The sequence below is a fragment of the Somniosus microcephalus genome, unplaced genomic scaffold, assembly GCF_052327205.1.
Source record: "Somniosus microcephalus isolate GS21.2 unplaced genomic scaffold, FLI_Smic_1.0 scaffold114, whole genome shotgun sequence".
Classification (NCBI taxonomy): Eukaryota; Metazoa; Chordata; class Chondrichthyes; order Squaliformes; family Somniosidae; genus Somniosus; species Somniosus microcephalus.
The window spans coordinates 104,641-121,634 of record NW_028225301.1 but is presented as its reverse complement, the minus strand read 5'-3'; the positions used below and the strand labels follow the sequence as shown (position 1 = coordinate 121,634).

Genomic DNA, 16,994 nt, shown 5'->3' with positions numbered 1-16,994 from the left:
AGACAGGGTCTAGTGTAATATAAACAGAACAGCTTATCGTGTAATATAAACAGAGACAGGGTCTAGTGTAATATAAACAGAGACAGGGCCTAGTTTAATATAAACAGAGACAGGGTACAGTGTAACATAAACAGAGACAGAGTCTAGTTTAATATAAACAGCGACAGGGTCTGGTGTAATATAAACAGAGACAGGGTCTAGTGTATTATAAACAGAGACAGTGTCTAGTGTAATAAAAACAGTGACAGGGTCTAGTGTAATATAAACAGAGGCAGCGTCTAGTGTGATTTAAACAGAGACAGGGTCCAGTGTAATATAAACAGAGACAGGGTTGAGCATAATATAAACAGCGACAGGGTTCAGTGGAATATAAACAGAGACAGGGTCTAGTGCAATATAAACAGAGACAGGGTCTAGTGTAATATAAACAGAGACAGGGCCTAGTGTAATATAAACAGAGACGGAGTTGATTGCAACATAAACAGAGACAGTGTCTAGTTTAATATCAACAGAGACAGGTTCTAGTGTAATATAAACAGAGACAGGGCCTAGTGTAATATAAACAAAGACAGGGTCTAGTGTCATATAAACAGAGACAGGGTCTAGTTTACTATCAACAGAGACAGGTTCAAGTGTAATATAAACAAAGACATGGTCCAGTGTAATATAAACTGAGGCAGGGTATAGTGTAATATTAACAGAGACAGGGTCCAGTGTAATATTAGCTGAGACGGGGTCTGGTTTAATATAAACAGAGACAGTGTCTAGTGTAATATGAAGAGACACAGGGTCTAGTGTAATATAAACAGAGAAAGGGCCTAGTTTAAGATAAACAGAGACAGGGTCTAGTGTAATATGAACAGAGACAGCCTCTAGTGTAATATAAACTGAGAAAGGTACAGTGTAATATAAACAGAGACGGAGTCTAGTGTAACATAAACAGAGACAGAGTCTAGTTTAATATAAACAGAGACAGGGTCTAGTGTAATATAAACAGAGAAAGGGCCTAGTTTAACATAAACAGAGACAGTGCCTAGTTTATTATAAACAGAGACAGGGCGTGGTTTAATATATACAGAGACAGGGCCTAGTTTAATATAAACAGAGACATGGTCCAGTGTAATATAAAAAGAGACAGGGCCTAGTTTAACATAAACAGAGACAGGGCCTAGTTTAATATAAACAGAGACAGGATTCAGTGTAATATAAACAGAGACAGGGCCTAGATTAATATAAACAGATACACCGTCTAGTATAATATAAACAGAGACAGGGGCTAGTGTAATATAAACAGTGACAGTGCCTAGTTTAATATAAACAGAGACAGGGCCTAGTTTAATATAAACAGAGACAGGGTCCAGTGTAATATAAACAGAGACAGGGCCTAGTTTAATATAAACAGAGACAGCGTCTCGTATAATATAAACAGAGACAAGGGCTAGTGTAATATAAAGTGACAGGGCCTAGTTTAATATAAACAGAGACAGGGTCCAGTGTAATATAAACAGAGACAATATCTAGAGTAATATAAACAGAGACAGGGTCCAGTGTAATATAAACTGAGACAGGGTATAGTCTAATATAAACAGAGACAGGGTCCAGTGTAATATAAACTGAAACAGGGTCCAGTGTAATATAAAATGAGACAGGGTCTATTTAATATAAACAGAAACAGGGTCTAGTGTAATATAAACAGAGACCGGCCTAGAAATTGGGTATAGCCCCGCTTGAGGCGGTAGAACTGGCGGTGCGCATAGTTTATAGCCAGACAAAACTTATCGCTGCCTGGAGACATATTGGGTTGCATCACCCCCAAAGGGGATTGATGCGTTAAATCAGCCATTGCACGGTGCTCCGAAGGCGCAAAAGTTCAGGCGCTACTCAATATCGACGCGGACGGGCGCAGCGCAGGTGATCTCAATTACGGGAAACCACGACACTTCCAGGCGCCGGCCGGCTCTTAAAGGGGTGGGTCAGTCAGCCTGAGCTGCCACACCCAACGCCCTGTAGGCCTCAGCATCGGCGCTCGCCCTTCTCTGGCATTAGAAACTTGTTGAGCATGGAGAAGGTTAGACAGAGAGCGAAGCACTTCAGCACTGAGGCTCTGGACCAGTTGGTGGCTGCAGTTGAGCGCCGTCGAGATGTCCTGTATCCGGACAATGGCAAAAGGCCGAATCAGAAGGCTTACCGAAGATCTTGGAGGGACGTTGCTGTGAGGGTCAACTCCAGCAGCATGGCGACCAGGACCCCTGTTCAGTGCAGGAAGAAATTCAACGACCTCACACGGATCGTTAGGGTGAGTGATGGTTTAGCAAACTTCTGATTCCCTCCATCTGCAGCTGACTTCGGGCACTCTGTTGCCATGATGCCCCAATGGCCATCTGTCAGCAAGCACCCATGGCCCTTTCTGGCCACACACATGGACAGATGTCTCAAGGCCTCATGTAAGGGCTCTTTCACCATGGGGGGCATGCGATGATGTCTCAAGGCCTCATGTAAGGGCTCTTTCACCATGGGGGCATGCGATGATGTCTCAAGGCCTCATGTAACACAACTTCCCCTTCTTTCCTCTCCAGGCCAAGCTGGCGGCGAGGCGAAGGGACCACTTTCAAACCGGTGGCGGGCCTCCACATGTGGTCCCTCTCACGGATCTGGAGGAGAGAGTGCACCAGATTCTTGGAGGATGTCTGCCTGGTCCTGTGACCACTGCATCTGCCGACCCCATTTCCGACAGCGAGGGTAAGTCTCTCACCTTTTTCACCTGTTGCCTTCCACTTGGTCCCCCCGCCAGCATGCTTCCTCAGTGTGCAGCCATGTCAGAGCCTTGCCGCAATCTGGCATGCCTTTCCGCAAACCTGTCCTTTTGCTAAAGCCACTCTTCCAACTCCCTGCTTTCAGATGAATCAGCACCAACTCGGGCTCAACGCACTGAAGCTGCCAGTGCCAGTGCCATCGGAGGCGAGGAGCAGGAGGAATCCGGACCAGCCATTGCAGAATCCAGGGAGCGGGCACATCTACAGACTGGGGATAGTAGTCCCCTGGAGGGGAGCGGGGGGGGTGCGGCTCTGAGGATGAACCAGTTGCCGGAACAAGCGGCATGCAGCAACGCAAGGGGATAGTCAAGTTCGGCCACCGTCTCCCCGGAGGGCAAGGCAGGTAGTTATGACTGCTGCTCAGAGTGCAGAGGAGGTGCGTCGCCTGGGTGAAATGAGCAAACAGGCCCGGCTCAGACAGACGGAGCTGATGGCTGCAGTGGAGAAGATGCCTCAGTCAATAGATACATTGACTAAGAGTATGTTGGACTTCGGGGCAACAATGGAAAGGACTCTCCAGGGCTTCGGGGCAACAATGGACAGGACTCTCCAGGGCTTCGGTGCAACAATGGACAAGTCTATCCAGGGCTTCGGCGCAACAATGGACAAGTCTATCTAGGGCTTCGGGGCAACAATGGACAGGTCTATCCAGGGCTTCGGGCCAACAATGGAGAGGACTATCCAAGGCTTCGGCCCAACAATGGAGAGGACTGTCCAGGGCTTTGAGGCCGCTATGGAAAGGACTGTTGAGGGCTTCGGACAATCCCTGGAAAGGTCTGTCCAGGGCTTGTCCGAGGCAGTGGAGCGGTCGGCACCTGCCTTGTCCGAGTCAATGGAAAGAACTGTCCAGGGCTTCTCCGAAGCACTGGCACCTGGCACACAGGTCCTCACTGTTGCCATGCAGTCACTTGCTGGGCTCGTCCACACCCAGATTGAGGCAACGCGATCTCTCACTGCAGCCACCCTCTCTGCATCAGTGAGGATCACCCCGGGCCCTTCCAGTCCCATACAAGGCCAGGAATCAGTGGAGCATGCGATTGTGGCAGATGAGCCGAGCCGCTCCCCTCAGATAGCCGGCGTGTCGTCTGACCATGGTGCAGGTGTCCTCTCTCGGCAGGAGACCATTGCACATGCCAGCGCTGGGACGTCTGCAGTGCAGCTGCCACCACCTGCAGGGCACACTGCTTCCAGCCATGGTCACATCAAGCATCCTGCATCCGCACCCTCCAAGCCCAGAGGTCGGCCAGGCCGTCCCTCAGGGGCTTCTGCGCTTCCACACAGTCAGCAGGCGTCCCCCAGCCTTGAGCCCGCCACTGGCGTCCAATTATGTAGGAGCAGCAGGGAGGGAAGGGGCCGGCCACAAAAGAGAAGTCGTTCTCCCTCAAGGGGCCAGTTGTAGAGGGAGGTGCTGAAACGTTTCTTTGTCCAAATTCAAGGACACCCTCACCTGTTGTTATATTTGCAGAAGGTTTGTTGATTTTGCGGCTTTGCTGAAGAGTTCACAGTTATTTTGTTAGTTATGGTTTCTGTTGACATGATGTTGTTTTGCTGTAATGAAAGACTTTTGTGACAATAAACAAAAGTTTCAATGTGGCATGGTGCACGTGACTACTTTCAGTGATGCTGGCATTCAGAGGCCGTCAAACATCCAAAGTGCGCAGGAGTTAGGACTCTCATCATTCCGACAGAGGGGTCTTGAAATGAGTCCTGATGAGCCTCTGACGTATGGCCCTTCCACTTTCAGGAGCCTTTCCATCTTCCTGCTCCTCATCCTCCTCCTCCGCCTGCTCTTCCTCCTCCTCCTCCTCCTCCGCCTGCTCTTCCTCCTCCTCCTCATCCTCCTCCTCCTCCACCTGCTCTGCTGGTCGTTGAGGGACAGGTGGAATTGGCTGGGTGCGTCGAATCGCCAAGTTGTGGAGCATGCAGCAGATGACGACGATGTGACCCACTTGCTCCGGCGAGTACTGCAGGGACCCCCCCGAAAGTTCCAGACATCGGAAACGCTTTTTGAGAGCACCAACAGTGTGCTGTTCACTGTGTCTGGTCGCCTGATGGCCGCTGTTGATCAGGTCTTCTGCTAGGGTGTCGGCCACACGGAGTGTTGTCATCAGCCATGAGCAGAGAGGATAGCCCTTGTCCCCAGTAAGCCAGCCTCGTGTTCGAGCCAGCCCCTCAAAAAGGTCACAAACTGAGGTCAACCGCAGGATAAAGACATCATGGCTGCACCCTGGGAAATGCGCGTTGACTGCCATGATGATTTGGCGGTGCTCACAGACCAGCTGCACGTTGAGGGAGTGGAACCCCTTGCGGTTGCGGAAGTCCTAAGGATGCTGGCATGGTGCCCTCAAAGCCACGTGTGTGCTGTTAGTCGCCCCCTGCACCATGGGGAAGTCCGCAATAGAAGCGATACCCTGCACGCGCTCCGCCTGCTTGTGCAGGGTCAGAGGGAAGGTCATGAATTGACGCCTTTGCCTGTAAAGGGCATCTGTCACTTGCCGGATGCAACAGTGGACTGCAACCTGAGCGATAGTCGCAATGTCCCCAATGGATGACTGAAAGGATCCGTTGGCATAAAAATTGAGGCCATCAGTCAGCTTAGCGAACACGGACAGAGAGGTCCTGCACCGTTCACACGGCTGCAGATCCTGACCAAGCAGGTGGCACAGATCAGTAACAATGTCCCTCCAGAATCGGAGCCTTCCCAAACACTGCTCCTCCGACATGTCATGGCTTGACACCTGCTGCCTAAAGACCCTCGCAGCATACCGTCGGATAGGCCGACCTCCCAATTCAGGCCCTCTCTCCCGCCGTCTCTCTGCCCCTTCACAGTGTTCGGACATGAGGCCGTCGCCCTCCAAAGCAGCTCCCATTCCGATGCCAGTTGGTCAAAAGGCTGTTAGGTGTAGTGCTCCATCTGCTCTGGACAGGTTTGAAGGTCCCAAGAACTATAATGCTAAATTCCCAAAACTCTGCTCCACAGTAGCTCGCCAAATCTCTCCAGCAACGATCGCAATGTGCAGGCCAAGTTGCTGAAGCTTCTGCACAAGAGCTGTCCCCTTTAAATAGCGCCCCCCTAATCCGAGAAGGGCCGGCTAGCACTCCCTCGAACTGTCACTAATAGCGCTAGGCGTTAAGGCTCCGGGCGCCACCCAATATGCGCTCAGGCACTCCTAAAAGGCGTTGCACACTGAAATGACGTCATGATCTGCTTGCACTCGCGGGCGCGTGCAAACACTTAGCGCAGGCGTTAAATGTATAGTCAATATGCGAGTTGTCACCAACTTCATAGCGACCGCCCCAACATAGGGTATCGCCCCAATTCTAGGTCTCTTTAGGCGCTCAACGCCGGCGCTACCAACCGAATTTCTAGGCCACAGGGTCTGGTGTAATATAAACAGAGACTGGGTCTAGTGTAATATAAACAGAGAAAGGGTCTAGTGTAATATAAACAGAGATAGGGTCTGGTGTAATATAAACAAAGACAGGGCCAAGTGTAATATAAGCAGAGACAGGGTCTAGTGTAATATAAACAGAAGCAGCGTCTAGTGTAATATAAACAGAGACAGGGTCTAGTGTAGTATAAACAGAGACAGGGTCAAGTGTAACATTAACAGAGACAGGGCCTAGAGTAATACAAACAGAGACAGGGTCTAGTGTAATACCAACAGAGAGAAGGTCTAGTGTAATATAAACAGAGACAGGGCCTAGTTCAATATAAACAGAGAAAAGGTCTAGTGTAATATAAACAGAGAAAGGGTCTAGTTTAATATAAATTGAGATACGGTCTAGTGTAATATAAACAGAGACAGGGCCTAGTTTAATATAAACAGAGAGAGGGCCTAGATTAATATAAACATGGAGAGGGCCTAGTTTAATATAAACAGAGACAGGGCCCAGTGTAATATAAACAGAGACATGGTCTAGCATAATATAAACAGAGACAGGGTCCAGTGCAATATAAACTGAGACACGGTATAGTGTAATATAAACAGAGACAGGGTTGAGCATAATTTAAACAGTGACAGGGTCTAGTGTAATATAAACAGAGACAGCCTCTAGTGTAATATAAACAGAGACAGGGTACAGTGTAATATAAACAGAGACGGAGACTAGTGGAAAATAAACAGAGACAAAGTCTAGTTTAATGTAAACAGAGACAGGTTCTAGTGTAATATAAATAGAGGCAGGGTCTAGTTTAGTGTAATATAAACAGAGACAGGGCCGAGTGTAATATAAACAGAGACAGGGTCTAGTGTCATATAAACAGAGACAGGGTCTAGTGTAATAAAAACAGAGACAGGGTCTAGTGTAATATAAAGAGAGGCAGCGTCTAGTGTACAACAAACAGAGACAGGGTCTAGTGTAACATAAACAGAGACAGAGTATAGTGCAACATAAACAGAGACAGAGTCTAGTTTAATGTAATCAGAGACAGGTTCTAGTGTAATATAAACAGAGGCAGGTTCTAGTGTAATATAAACAGAGACAGGGCCGAGTGTACTATAAACAGAGACAGGGTCTAGTGTCATATAAACAGAGACAGCTTCTAGTGTAATAAAAATAGAGACAGGGTCTAGTGTAATATAAACAGAGACAGCCTCTAGAATAATATAAACAGAGATAGGGTACAGTGTAATATAAACAGAGATGGAGTCTAGTGTAACATAAACAGAGACAGAGTCTAGTTTAATATAAACAGAGACAGGGCCTAGTGTAATATAAACAGAGACAAGGTCTAGTGTAATATAAACAGAGACGGGGGTAGTGTAATATAAACACTGACGGGGCCTAGTTTGATATAAACAGGGACAGCGTCCAGTGTAATATAAACAGAGACAGTGTCTAGTGTAATATAAACAAAGACAGGATCCAGCGTAATATAAACTGAGACAGGGTGTAGCGTAATATAAAAAGAGACAGTGTCCAGTGTAATATTAGCTGAGACAGGGTCTAGTGTAATATAAACAGAGACAGGGTCTAGTGTAATATAAACAGAGACAGGGTCTAGTGTAATATAAACAGAGACAGCCTCTAGAGTAATATAAACAGAGACAGGGTACAGTGTAATATAAACAGAGACGGAGTCTAGTGTAACATAAACAGAGACAGAGTCTAGTTTAATATAAACAGAGACAGGGTCTCGTGTAATATAAACAGAGACAGGCTTTAGTGTAATATAAACAGAGACAGGGCCTAGTGTAATATAAACAGAGACAGGGTCTAGTGTAATATTACCAGAGACAGGGTCTAGTGTAATATAAACAGAGACAGGGTCTAGTGTAATATTAGCTGAGACAGGGTCTAGTGCAATATAAACAGAGACAGGGTCTAGTGTAATATAAACAGAGAAAGGGCCTAGTTTAAAATAAACAGAGATAGGGCCTAGTTTAATATAAACAGAGACAGGGCCTAGTTTAATATATACAGAGACAGGGCCTAGTTTAATATAAACAGAGACAGGGTCTAGTGTAATATAAACAGAGACAGGGCCTAGTTTAATTTAAACAGAGTCAGGGCCCAGTTTAATATAAACAGAGACAGGGACCAGTGTAATATAAACAGAGATAGGGCATAGTTTAATATAAACAGAGACAGGGTCCAGTGTAATATAAACAGAGACTGGGTCTAGTGTAATATAAACAGAGAAAGGGTCTAGTTTAATATAAACAGAGACAGGGTCTAGTGTAATAAAACCGAGACAGGGTCTAGTGTAATATAAACAGAAGCAGCGTCTAGCGTAATATAAACAGAGAAAGGGTCTAGTGTAATAGAAACAGAGACAGGGTCAAGTGTAACATTAACAGAGACAGGGCCTAGTGTAATACAAACAGAGACAGAGTCTAGTGTAATATAAACAGAGAGAAGGTCTAGTGTAATATAATCAGAGACAGGGCGTAGTTTAATATAAACAGAGACAGGGGCCTAGAAATTCAGTTGCTTGCGCCAGCCGGTAGCGCCTTAGGAGGAGGAGATGTTGGGTGCTAGGCGGCTAGCAGCCGGGCGCAGCGCGATCTGCGCCTTTCCCCAACTTCACTAGAGATTTAGCGTCGGCGCAAAGTCTTTGCGCGCGCTCAGCTGCGCGCGCAGAACCTGACGTCATTTCATCGTGCAACGCCCTTTGTGCGCCCCAAACCGGAACTTCAGTGGCGCCGCCCTTATTTGCGCCTGGCGCCCCCAGCGACTGGTAGAGGGGAACGGTTCCCAGTCGCTGCGGGGTGCGGGGGGCGCTATTTAAAGGGGACTCCTCCTGCATTATAATTGACAGCCATTTTGTGCCAATCCTTCTGTGTGAGAGACAAAGGCAGAGAGCTTTCTGCTTTGACTCAGCGCTCGCACAGGTACTTCTGGCTTCAGGCCAGAGCTTTGCACTTGGATTTCACTTTCAGTGCCAAAGCCTTGAGTCGCCACATATACTGTAATGGGCGCTACAATGGGTGGAAACGTTGGCTTTCTGCATTGCATTCAAAGGGATCAGAGACGCCATGAGAGAGTGCCAGTCATGGCCAGACGGAGAAGGGCCAACAGGTGTCGGCACAGGAGGCCTTACCCACCCAGGGTATACCGCCAGCAGTTCTCATATCTGAACATGTCGGAGGAGCAGTGTGTTCGGAGGCTGCGATTCAGAAGGGAGGTGGTCACTGAGGTCTGCCACCTTGTTCGCAGAGACCTGCAGCCACAGCTGAGGAGCAGGACGTCTCTGTCGGTGGCAGTGAAGGTGACGGTGGCTCTCAACTTCTATGCCACCGTCTCCTTCCAATCCGCTATTGGGGACATTGCCAACATCTCCCAGTTCGCGGTACATTGCTGCATCCGACCGGTGAACAATGCCCTTTTCAGAAGGAGACGTCAGTACATCTCCTTCCCCATGACCCTGGACAAGCAGCAAGAGCGTACAATGGGATTTGGAAGAATAGCGGGCTTCCCCATGGTCCAGGGCGTAGAACTGATGAACCAGCATTGGTCAGGCCTTGCTTCAGGGCTGCAGTGCACAGGGCATGGCAGCCAGACACGTCCACCCTCCCCCTTTAAGAGCTGACCGGCGCCAGAGTGTCTGCCGTCAGGGTCCAGTGTAATATAAACAGAGACAGGGTCTAGTATAATATAAGCAGGACAGCTGATAGTGTAATATAAACAGAGACAAGGCCTAGTTAAATGTAAACAGCGAGAGGGCCCAGTTTAATATAAACATGGAGAGGGCCTAGATTAAAATAAACAGAGACAGGGGTCAGTGGAATATAAACTGAGACAGTGTCTAGTGTAATTTATACAGAGACAGCCCCCAATGTAATATAAACAGAGGCAGGGTACAGTGTAATATAAACAGAGACAGGGTCTAGTGTAATATAAACAGAGACAGGGCCTAGTGTTATATAAACACAGACAGGGTCTAGTGTAATATAAACAGAGACAGGGTCTCATGTAATATAAACAGAGACAGGGCCTAGTGTTATATAAACAGAGACAGGGCCTAGTGTAATATAAACAGAGACAGGGTCTAGTGTAATATAAACAGAGACAGGGCCTAGTGTAATATAAACAGAGACAGGGCCTCGTGTAATATAAGCAGAGACAGGGTCTAGTGTAATATAAACAGAGACAGGGCCTAGTGTAATATAAACAGAGACAGGGCCTAGTGTTATATAAACAGAGACAGGGTCTAGTGTAATATAAACAGAGACTATGGCCTGGAAATTCAGTGGCCTGCGCCACCAGTTTGTGCCCAAAGAGGGCTTTTGCGCCACTGTGCAAACCTACCGCGATATTTAGCGGGGCGCTAAAGGCGGCGGGGCACCGAAACCGTTGTTTACTGGCCGGCTTCCACTTGGGGCGCTGAAAGTGAATTTCCCGCTGGCGCAAGTGGCTCCGCGCGCAGTGGTAATTCCGGCGCCCAGGCGAGCTGGGCGCCCCTAACTGAATTTCTAGGCCATGGTCTAGTGTAATATAAACAGAGCCAGGGGCTAGTGTAATATAAAGAGTGACAGGGCCTAGTTTAATATAAACACAGACAGTGTCCAGTGTAATATAAACAGAGACAGTGTCCAGTGTAATATAATCAAAGACAGCGTCCAGTGTAATATAAACTGAGACAGGGTATAGTGTAATATAAACAGTGACAGGGTCCAGTGTAATATTAGCTGAGACAGGGTCTAGTGTAATGTAAAGTGAGACAGGGTCTAGTGTAGTATAAACAGGGAAAGGGCCTAGTTTAAGATAAACAGAGACAGGGCCTAGTTTAATATAAACAGAGACAGGGTCCTGTGTAATATAAACAGAGACAGGGCCTAGATTAATATAAACAGAGACACTGTCTAGTATAATATAAACAGAGACAGGGGCTAGTGTAATATAAACAGTGACAGGGCCCAGTTTAATATAAACAGAGACAGGGTCCAGTGTAATATAAACAGAGACAGTGTCTAGAGTAATATAAACAGAGACAGGGTCCAGTGTAATATAAACTGAGACAGGGTATAGTTTAATATAAACAGAGACAGGGTCCCGTGTAATATAAACTGAGACAGTATCTAGTGTAATATAAACAGAGACAGGGCTTAGTTTAATATAAACTGAGACAGTGTCCAGTGTAATATAAACTGAGACAGTGTCTAGAGTAATATAAACAGAGACAGGGTCGAGGGTAATATAAACAGAGACAGGGCCTAGTGCAATATAAACAGAACAGCTGATAGTGTAATATAAACAGAGACAAGATCTCGTGTAATATAAACAGAGACAGGGCCTAGTTTAATATAAACAGAGAGAGGGCCTAGTTTAATATATACAGGGGGAGGGACTAGATTAATATAAACAGAGACAGGGTCCAGTGTAATATAAACAGAGACATGGTCTCGCGTAATATAAACAGAGACAGGTTCCAGTGTAATACAAACAGAGACATGGTCTAGTGTAATATAAACAGAGACAGGGTTGAGCATAATATAAACAGCGACAGGAGTCTAGTGTAATATAAACAGAGACAGGGTCTAGTGTAATATAAACAGGCAGGGTCTAGTGTAATATAAACAGAGACAGCCTCTAGTGTAATATAAACAGAGACAGGGTACAGTGTAATATAAACAGAGACCGAGTCTAGTGTAACATAAACAGAGACAGGGTATAGTGTAATATAAACAGTGACAGGGCCTAGTTTAATATAAACAGAGACAAGCTCCAGTGTAATATAAACAGAGACAGTGTCTAGTGTAATATAAACAGAGACATGGTCTAGTGTAATATAAACAGACAGGGTTGAGCATAATATAAACAGCGACAGGAGTCTAGTGTAATATAAACAGAGACAGGGTCTAGTGTAATATAAACAGAGACAGGGTCTATTGTAATATAAACAGAGGCAGGGTCTAGTGTAATATAAACAGAGACAGGGTACAGTGTAATATAAACAGAGACCGAGTCTAGTGTAAAATAAACAGAGACAGTGTATAGTGCAATATAAACAGTGACATGGCCTAGTTTAATATAAACAGAGACAGGGTCCAGTGTAATATAAACAGAGACAGGGTATAGTGTCATATAAACAGAGACAGGGTCCAGTGTAATATTAGCTGAGACAGTGTATAGTGTAATATAAACAGAGACAGGGTCTAGTGTAATATAAAGAGAGACAGGGTCTAGTGTAATATAAACAGAAGGGCCTTGATTAACATAAACAGAGACAGCGCCTAGTTTAATATAAACAGAGACAGGGCCGAGTTTAACATATACAGACACAGGGTCTACTGTAATATAAACAGAGACAGGGCCTAGTTTAATATAAACAGAGACAGGGCCCAGTTTAATATAAACAGAGACAGGGTCCAGTGTAATATAAACAGAGACAGGGTCTAGTGTAATATAAACAGAGTCAGGGCCTAGATTAATATAAACAGAGACCGCGTCTAGTATAATATAAACAGAGACAGGGGCTAGTGTAATAAAAACTGTGACAGGGCCTAGTTTAATATAAACAGAGAAAGGGTCCAGTGTAATATAAACAGAGACAGGGTCTAGTGTAATATAAACAGAGACAGGGTCCAGTGTAATACAAACAGAGAAACGACCTAGTGTAATATAAACAGAGACATTGTTTGGTGTAATATAAACAGAAGCAGCGTCTAGTGTAATATAAACAGAGACAGGGACTAGTGTAATATAAACAGAGACAGGGTCAAGTGTAATATTAACGGAGACAGGCCTAAATACAAACAGAGACACGGTCTAGTGTAATATAAACAGAGAGAAGGTCTAGTGGAATATTAGCAGAGACAGTGCCTATTTTAATATAAACAGAGACCGAGTCTAGTGTAATATAAACAGAGACAGTGTATAGTGTAATATAAACAGTGACATGGCCTAGTTTAATATAAACAGAGACAGGGTCCAGTGTAATATAAACAGAGACAGTGTCTAGTGTAATATAAACAAAGACAGGGTCCACTGTAATATAAACTGAGACAGGGTACAGTGTCATATAAACAGAGACAGGGTCCAGTGTAATATTAGCTGAGACAGTGTATAGTGTAATATAAACAGAGACAGGGTCTAGTGTAATATAAAGAGAGACAGGGTCTAGTGTAATATAAACAGAAGGGCCTTGATTAACATAAACAGAGACAGGGCCTAGTTTAATATAAACAGAGACAGGGCCCAGTTTAATATAAACAGAGACAGGGTCCAGTGTAATATAAACAGAGTCAGGGCCTAGATTAATATAAACAGAGACCGCGTCTAGTATAATATAAACAGAGACAGGGGCTAGTGTAATAAAAACAGTGACAGGGCCTAGTTTAATATAAACAGAGACAGGGTCCAGTGTAATATAAACAGAGACAGGGTCAAGTGTAATATTAACGGAGACAGGGCCTAAATACAAACAGATACATGGTCTAGTGTAATATAAACAGAGAGTAGGTCTAGTGGAATATTAGCAGAGACAGTGCCTATTTTAATATAAACAGAGACAGGGTCCAGTGTAATATAAACTGAGACAGTGTCAAGTGTAATATAAACAGAGACAGGACCTAGTGTAATATAAATAGAGACAGGGTGTAGAGTAATATTAACAGAGGCAGGGCATATTTTAATATAAACAGAGACAGTGTCCAGTGTAATATAAACTGAGACAGGGTCTAGTGTAATATAAACAGAGACAAGGTCTAGTTGAATAAAAACAGAGACAGGGTCCAGTGTAATATAAACAGAGACAGGGTCTAGTGTAATACAAACAGAGGCAGCGTCTAGTGTGATGTAAACAGAGACAGTGTCCAGTGTAATATAAACTGAGACAGGGTCTAGTGTAATATAAACAGAGACAGGGTCTAGTTTAATATAAACAGAGACAGGGTCCAGTGTAATATAAACTGAGACAGGGTCTAGTGTAATATAAACAGAGACAGGGTCTAGTTTAATATAAACAGAGACAGGGTCCAGTGTAATATAAACAGAGACAGGGTCCAGTGTAACATAAACAGAGACAGTGTCTAGTGAAATATAAACAAAGACAGGGTCCAGTAAAATATAAACTGATACAGGGTCTCGTGTAATATAAACAGAGACAGGGTGTAGTGTAACATAAATATAGACAGGGTCTAGTGTAATATAAACAGAGACAGGGTCTAGTGTAATACAAACAGAGACAGGGTCTAGTGTAATATAAACAGAGACAGGGCCTAGTGTAAAATAAACAGAGACAGGGCCGAGTGTAATATAAACAGAGACAGGGTCTAGTGTAATATAAACTGAGAGAGGGTGTAGAGTAATATAAACAGAGAGAGTGTCTAGTTTAATATAAACAGAGACAGGGTCCAGTGCAATATAAAATGATACAGGGCCTAGTGTAATATAAACAGAGACAGGGTCTAGTGTATTACAAACAGAGACAGGTTCCAGTGTAACATAAACTGAGACAGGGTCTAGTGTAATATAAACAGTGACAGGGTCTAGTGCAATATAAACAGAGAGAAGGACTAGTGCAATTTAAACAGAGACAGGGCCTAGTTTAACATATTCGGAGACAGGGCCTAGTTTAATATAAACAGAGACAGTGCCTAGTTTACTATATACAGAGACAGGGCCTAGTTTAATATCAACAGAGACAGGGCCTAGTGTAATATAAACAGAGACAGGGCCTAGTTTAAAATAAACAGAGACAGGGCCTAGTTTAATATAAACAGCGACAGTGTCCAGTGTAATATAAACAGAGACAGGGCCTAGTTTTATCTATACAGAGACAGCGTCTAGTACAATATAAACAGAGACAGGGGCTAGTGTTATATAAACAGTGACAGGGTCTAGTTTAATATAAACAGAGACAGGGTCCAGTGCAACATAAACTGAGACAGGGTCTGGTGTTAAAAAACAGAGACAGGGTCTAGTGCAATATAAAGAGAGAAGATCTAGTGTAATATAAACAGAGAGAGGGCCTAGTAAAACATAATCAGAGACAGGGCCTAGTTTAATATAAACAGAGACAGGGCCTAGTTTAATATATACAGAGACAGGGCCTAGTATAATATCAACAGAGATAGGGCCGAGTATAATATAAACAGAGACAGGGCGTAGTTTAAAATAAACAGAGACAGGGCCCAGTTTAATATAAACAGCGACAGGGTCCAGTGTAATATAAACAGAGACAGAGGCTAGTGTAATATAAACAGTGACAGGGTCTAGTGTAATATAAACAGAGACAGGGTCCAGTGTAATATAAACAGAGACAGTGTCCAGCGTAAACAAAGAGACAGGGCCTAGTGTAATATAAACAGAGACAGGTCTAGTGTAATATAAACAGAGTCAGGGATTAGTGTAATATAAACAGAGATAGGGCTGAGAATAATAAAAACAGTGACAGGGCCTGGTGTAATATTAACAACGATAGGAACTACTGTAATATAAACAGAAATAGGGCCGAGTATAATTTAAACAGGGACTGGGACTAGTGTAATATAAACAGAGACAGGGTCTAGTGTAATATAAACCGTGACAGGGTCTAGTGTAATATTAACAGAGACAGTGTCCAGTGTAATATAAACAGTGACAGGGTCTGCTGTAATATAAGCAGAGACAGGGTCTAGTGTAAAATAAACAGAGACAGGGTCTCGTGTAATATAAACTGAGACAGGGTGTAGAGTAATATAAACAGAGAGAGTGCCTAGTTTATGATAAACAGAGACAGGGTCCAGTGCAATATAAAATGATACATACATAGATACATAGATACATAGAAGATAGGAGCAGGAGTAGGCCATTCGGCCCTTCGTGCCTGCTCCGCCATTCGATGAGATCATGGCTGATCCTTTAATTCAGTATCCCGTCCCCGCCTTCTCTCCGTAACCCTTAACCCCTTTTGCCCGTAGAAATATATCTAATTCCCTCTTAAATATATTTAATGAGCTGGCGTACACTGCCCTCTGTGGCAATGAGTTCCACAGGTTCACCACTCTCTGAGTGAAGAAATTCCCCCTCATCTCTGTCCTAAATGGTTTAGCCCTTATCCTTAAATTATGTCCTCTAGTTCTGTTCTCACCCGCCAAGGGAAACATTCCTTCTGCATCCAGTCTGTCTAGACCTGTCAGAATTTTATACACTTCTATGAGGTCCCCTCTCAATCTTCTAAACTCCAGTGTGTACATCCCTAAACTACATAGTCTCTCCTCATAGGTCATTCCCGCCATTCCTGGTATCAGCCTGGTGAATCGCCGCTGCACCCCCTCCATGGCAAGAACATCCTTCCTCAGATGAGGCGACCAAAACTGTACACAGTACTCGAGGTGTGGTCTCACCAGTGCCCTGTACAGCTGCAGCAAGGTATCCCTGTTCCTGTATTCTAACCCTTTTGCTATGAAGGCCAGCATACCGTTTGCCTTCTTGACCGCCTGTTGCACCTGCATGCTCGCCTTCAGTGACTGGTGTACAAGAACACCCAGGTCTCTCTGTACTTCCCCCTCTCCCAATCTATTGCCATTTAAATAATAATTTGCCCTCCCGTTCCTGCACCCAAGGTGGATAACTTCGCACTTGTCCACATTATAGTGCATCTGCCATTTATCCGCCCAATCGCCCAGTCTGTCCAAATCGCTCTGGAGCTTCCTGGTCTCTTCCTCTGAGCCCACCCCCCCTCCTAGTTTAGTGTCGTCTGCAAATTTGGAAATGCTGCATCCGACTCCCTGATCCAGGTCATTAATGTAA

At 44.8% G+C, this 16,994-nt stretch overlaps 1 protein-coding gene across 1 annotated transcript; it reads left to right on the top strand.

Annotated features, from left to right (window-relative positions):
• The first annotated feature begins 890 nt into the window (after window positions 1–890).
• Window positions 891–4,407, top strand: LOC147082747 (myb-related transcription factor, partner of profilin-like). The gene is made up of 3 exons (XM_085980342.1): window positions 891–2,296; window positions 2,577–2,739; window positions 2,899–4,407. Exons 1-3 carry the CDS (start codon window positions 2,060–2,062, stop codon window positions 3,117–3,119), a joined length of 621 nt encoding a protein of 206 aa, XP_085836468.1. The 5' UTR covers window positions 891–2,059; the 3' UTR covers window positions 3,120–4,407.
• Window positions 4,408–16,994: the final 12,587 nt, after the last annotated feature.

Coding starts and splice junctions, on each gene's coding strand:
- LOC147082747 (XM_085980342.1), top strand. CDS start 2,060: ATGGAGAAGGTTAGACAGAGAGCGAAGCACTTCAGCACTGAGGCTCTG. Junction 2,297..2,576: donor ACCTCACACGGATCGTTAGG/GTGAGTGATGGT, acceptor TTTCCTCTCCAG/GCCAAGCTGGCGGCGAGGCG. Junction 2,740..2,898: donor CCCCATTTCCGACAGCGAGG/GTAAGTCTCTCA, acceptor CCCTGCTTTCAG/ATGAATCAGCACCAACTCGG.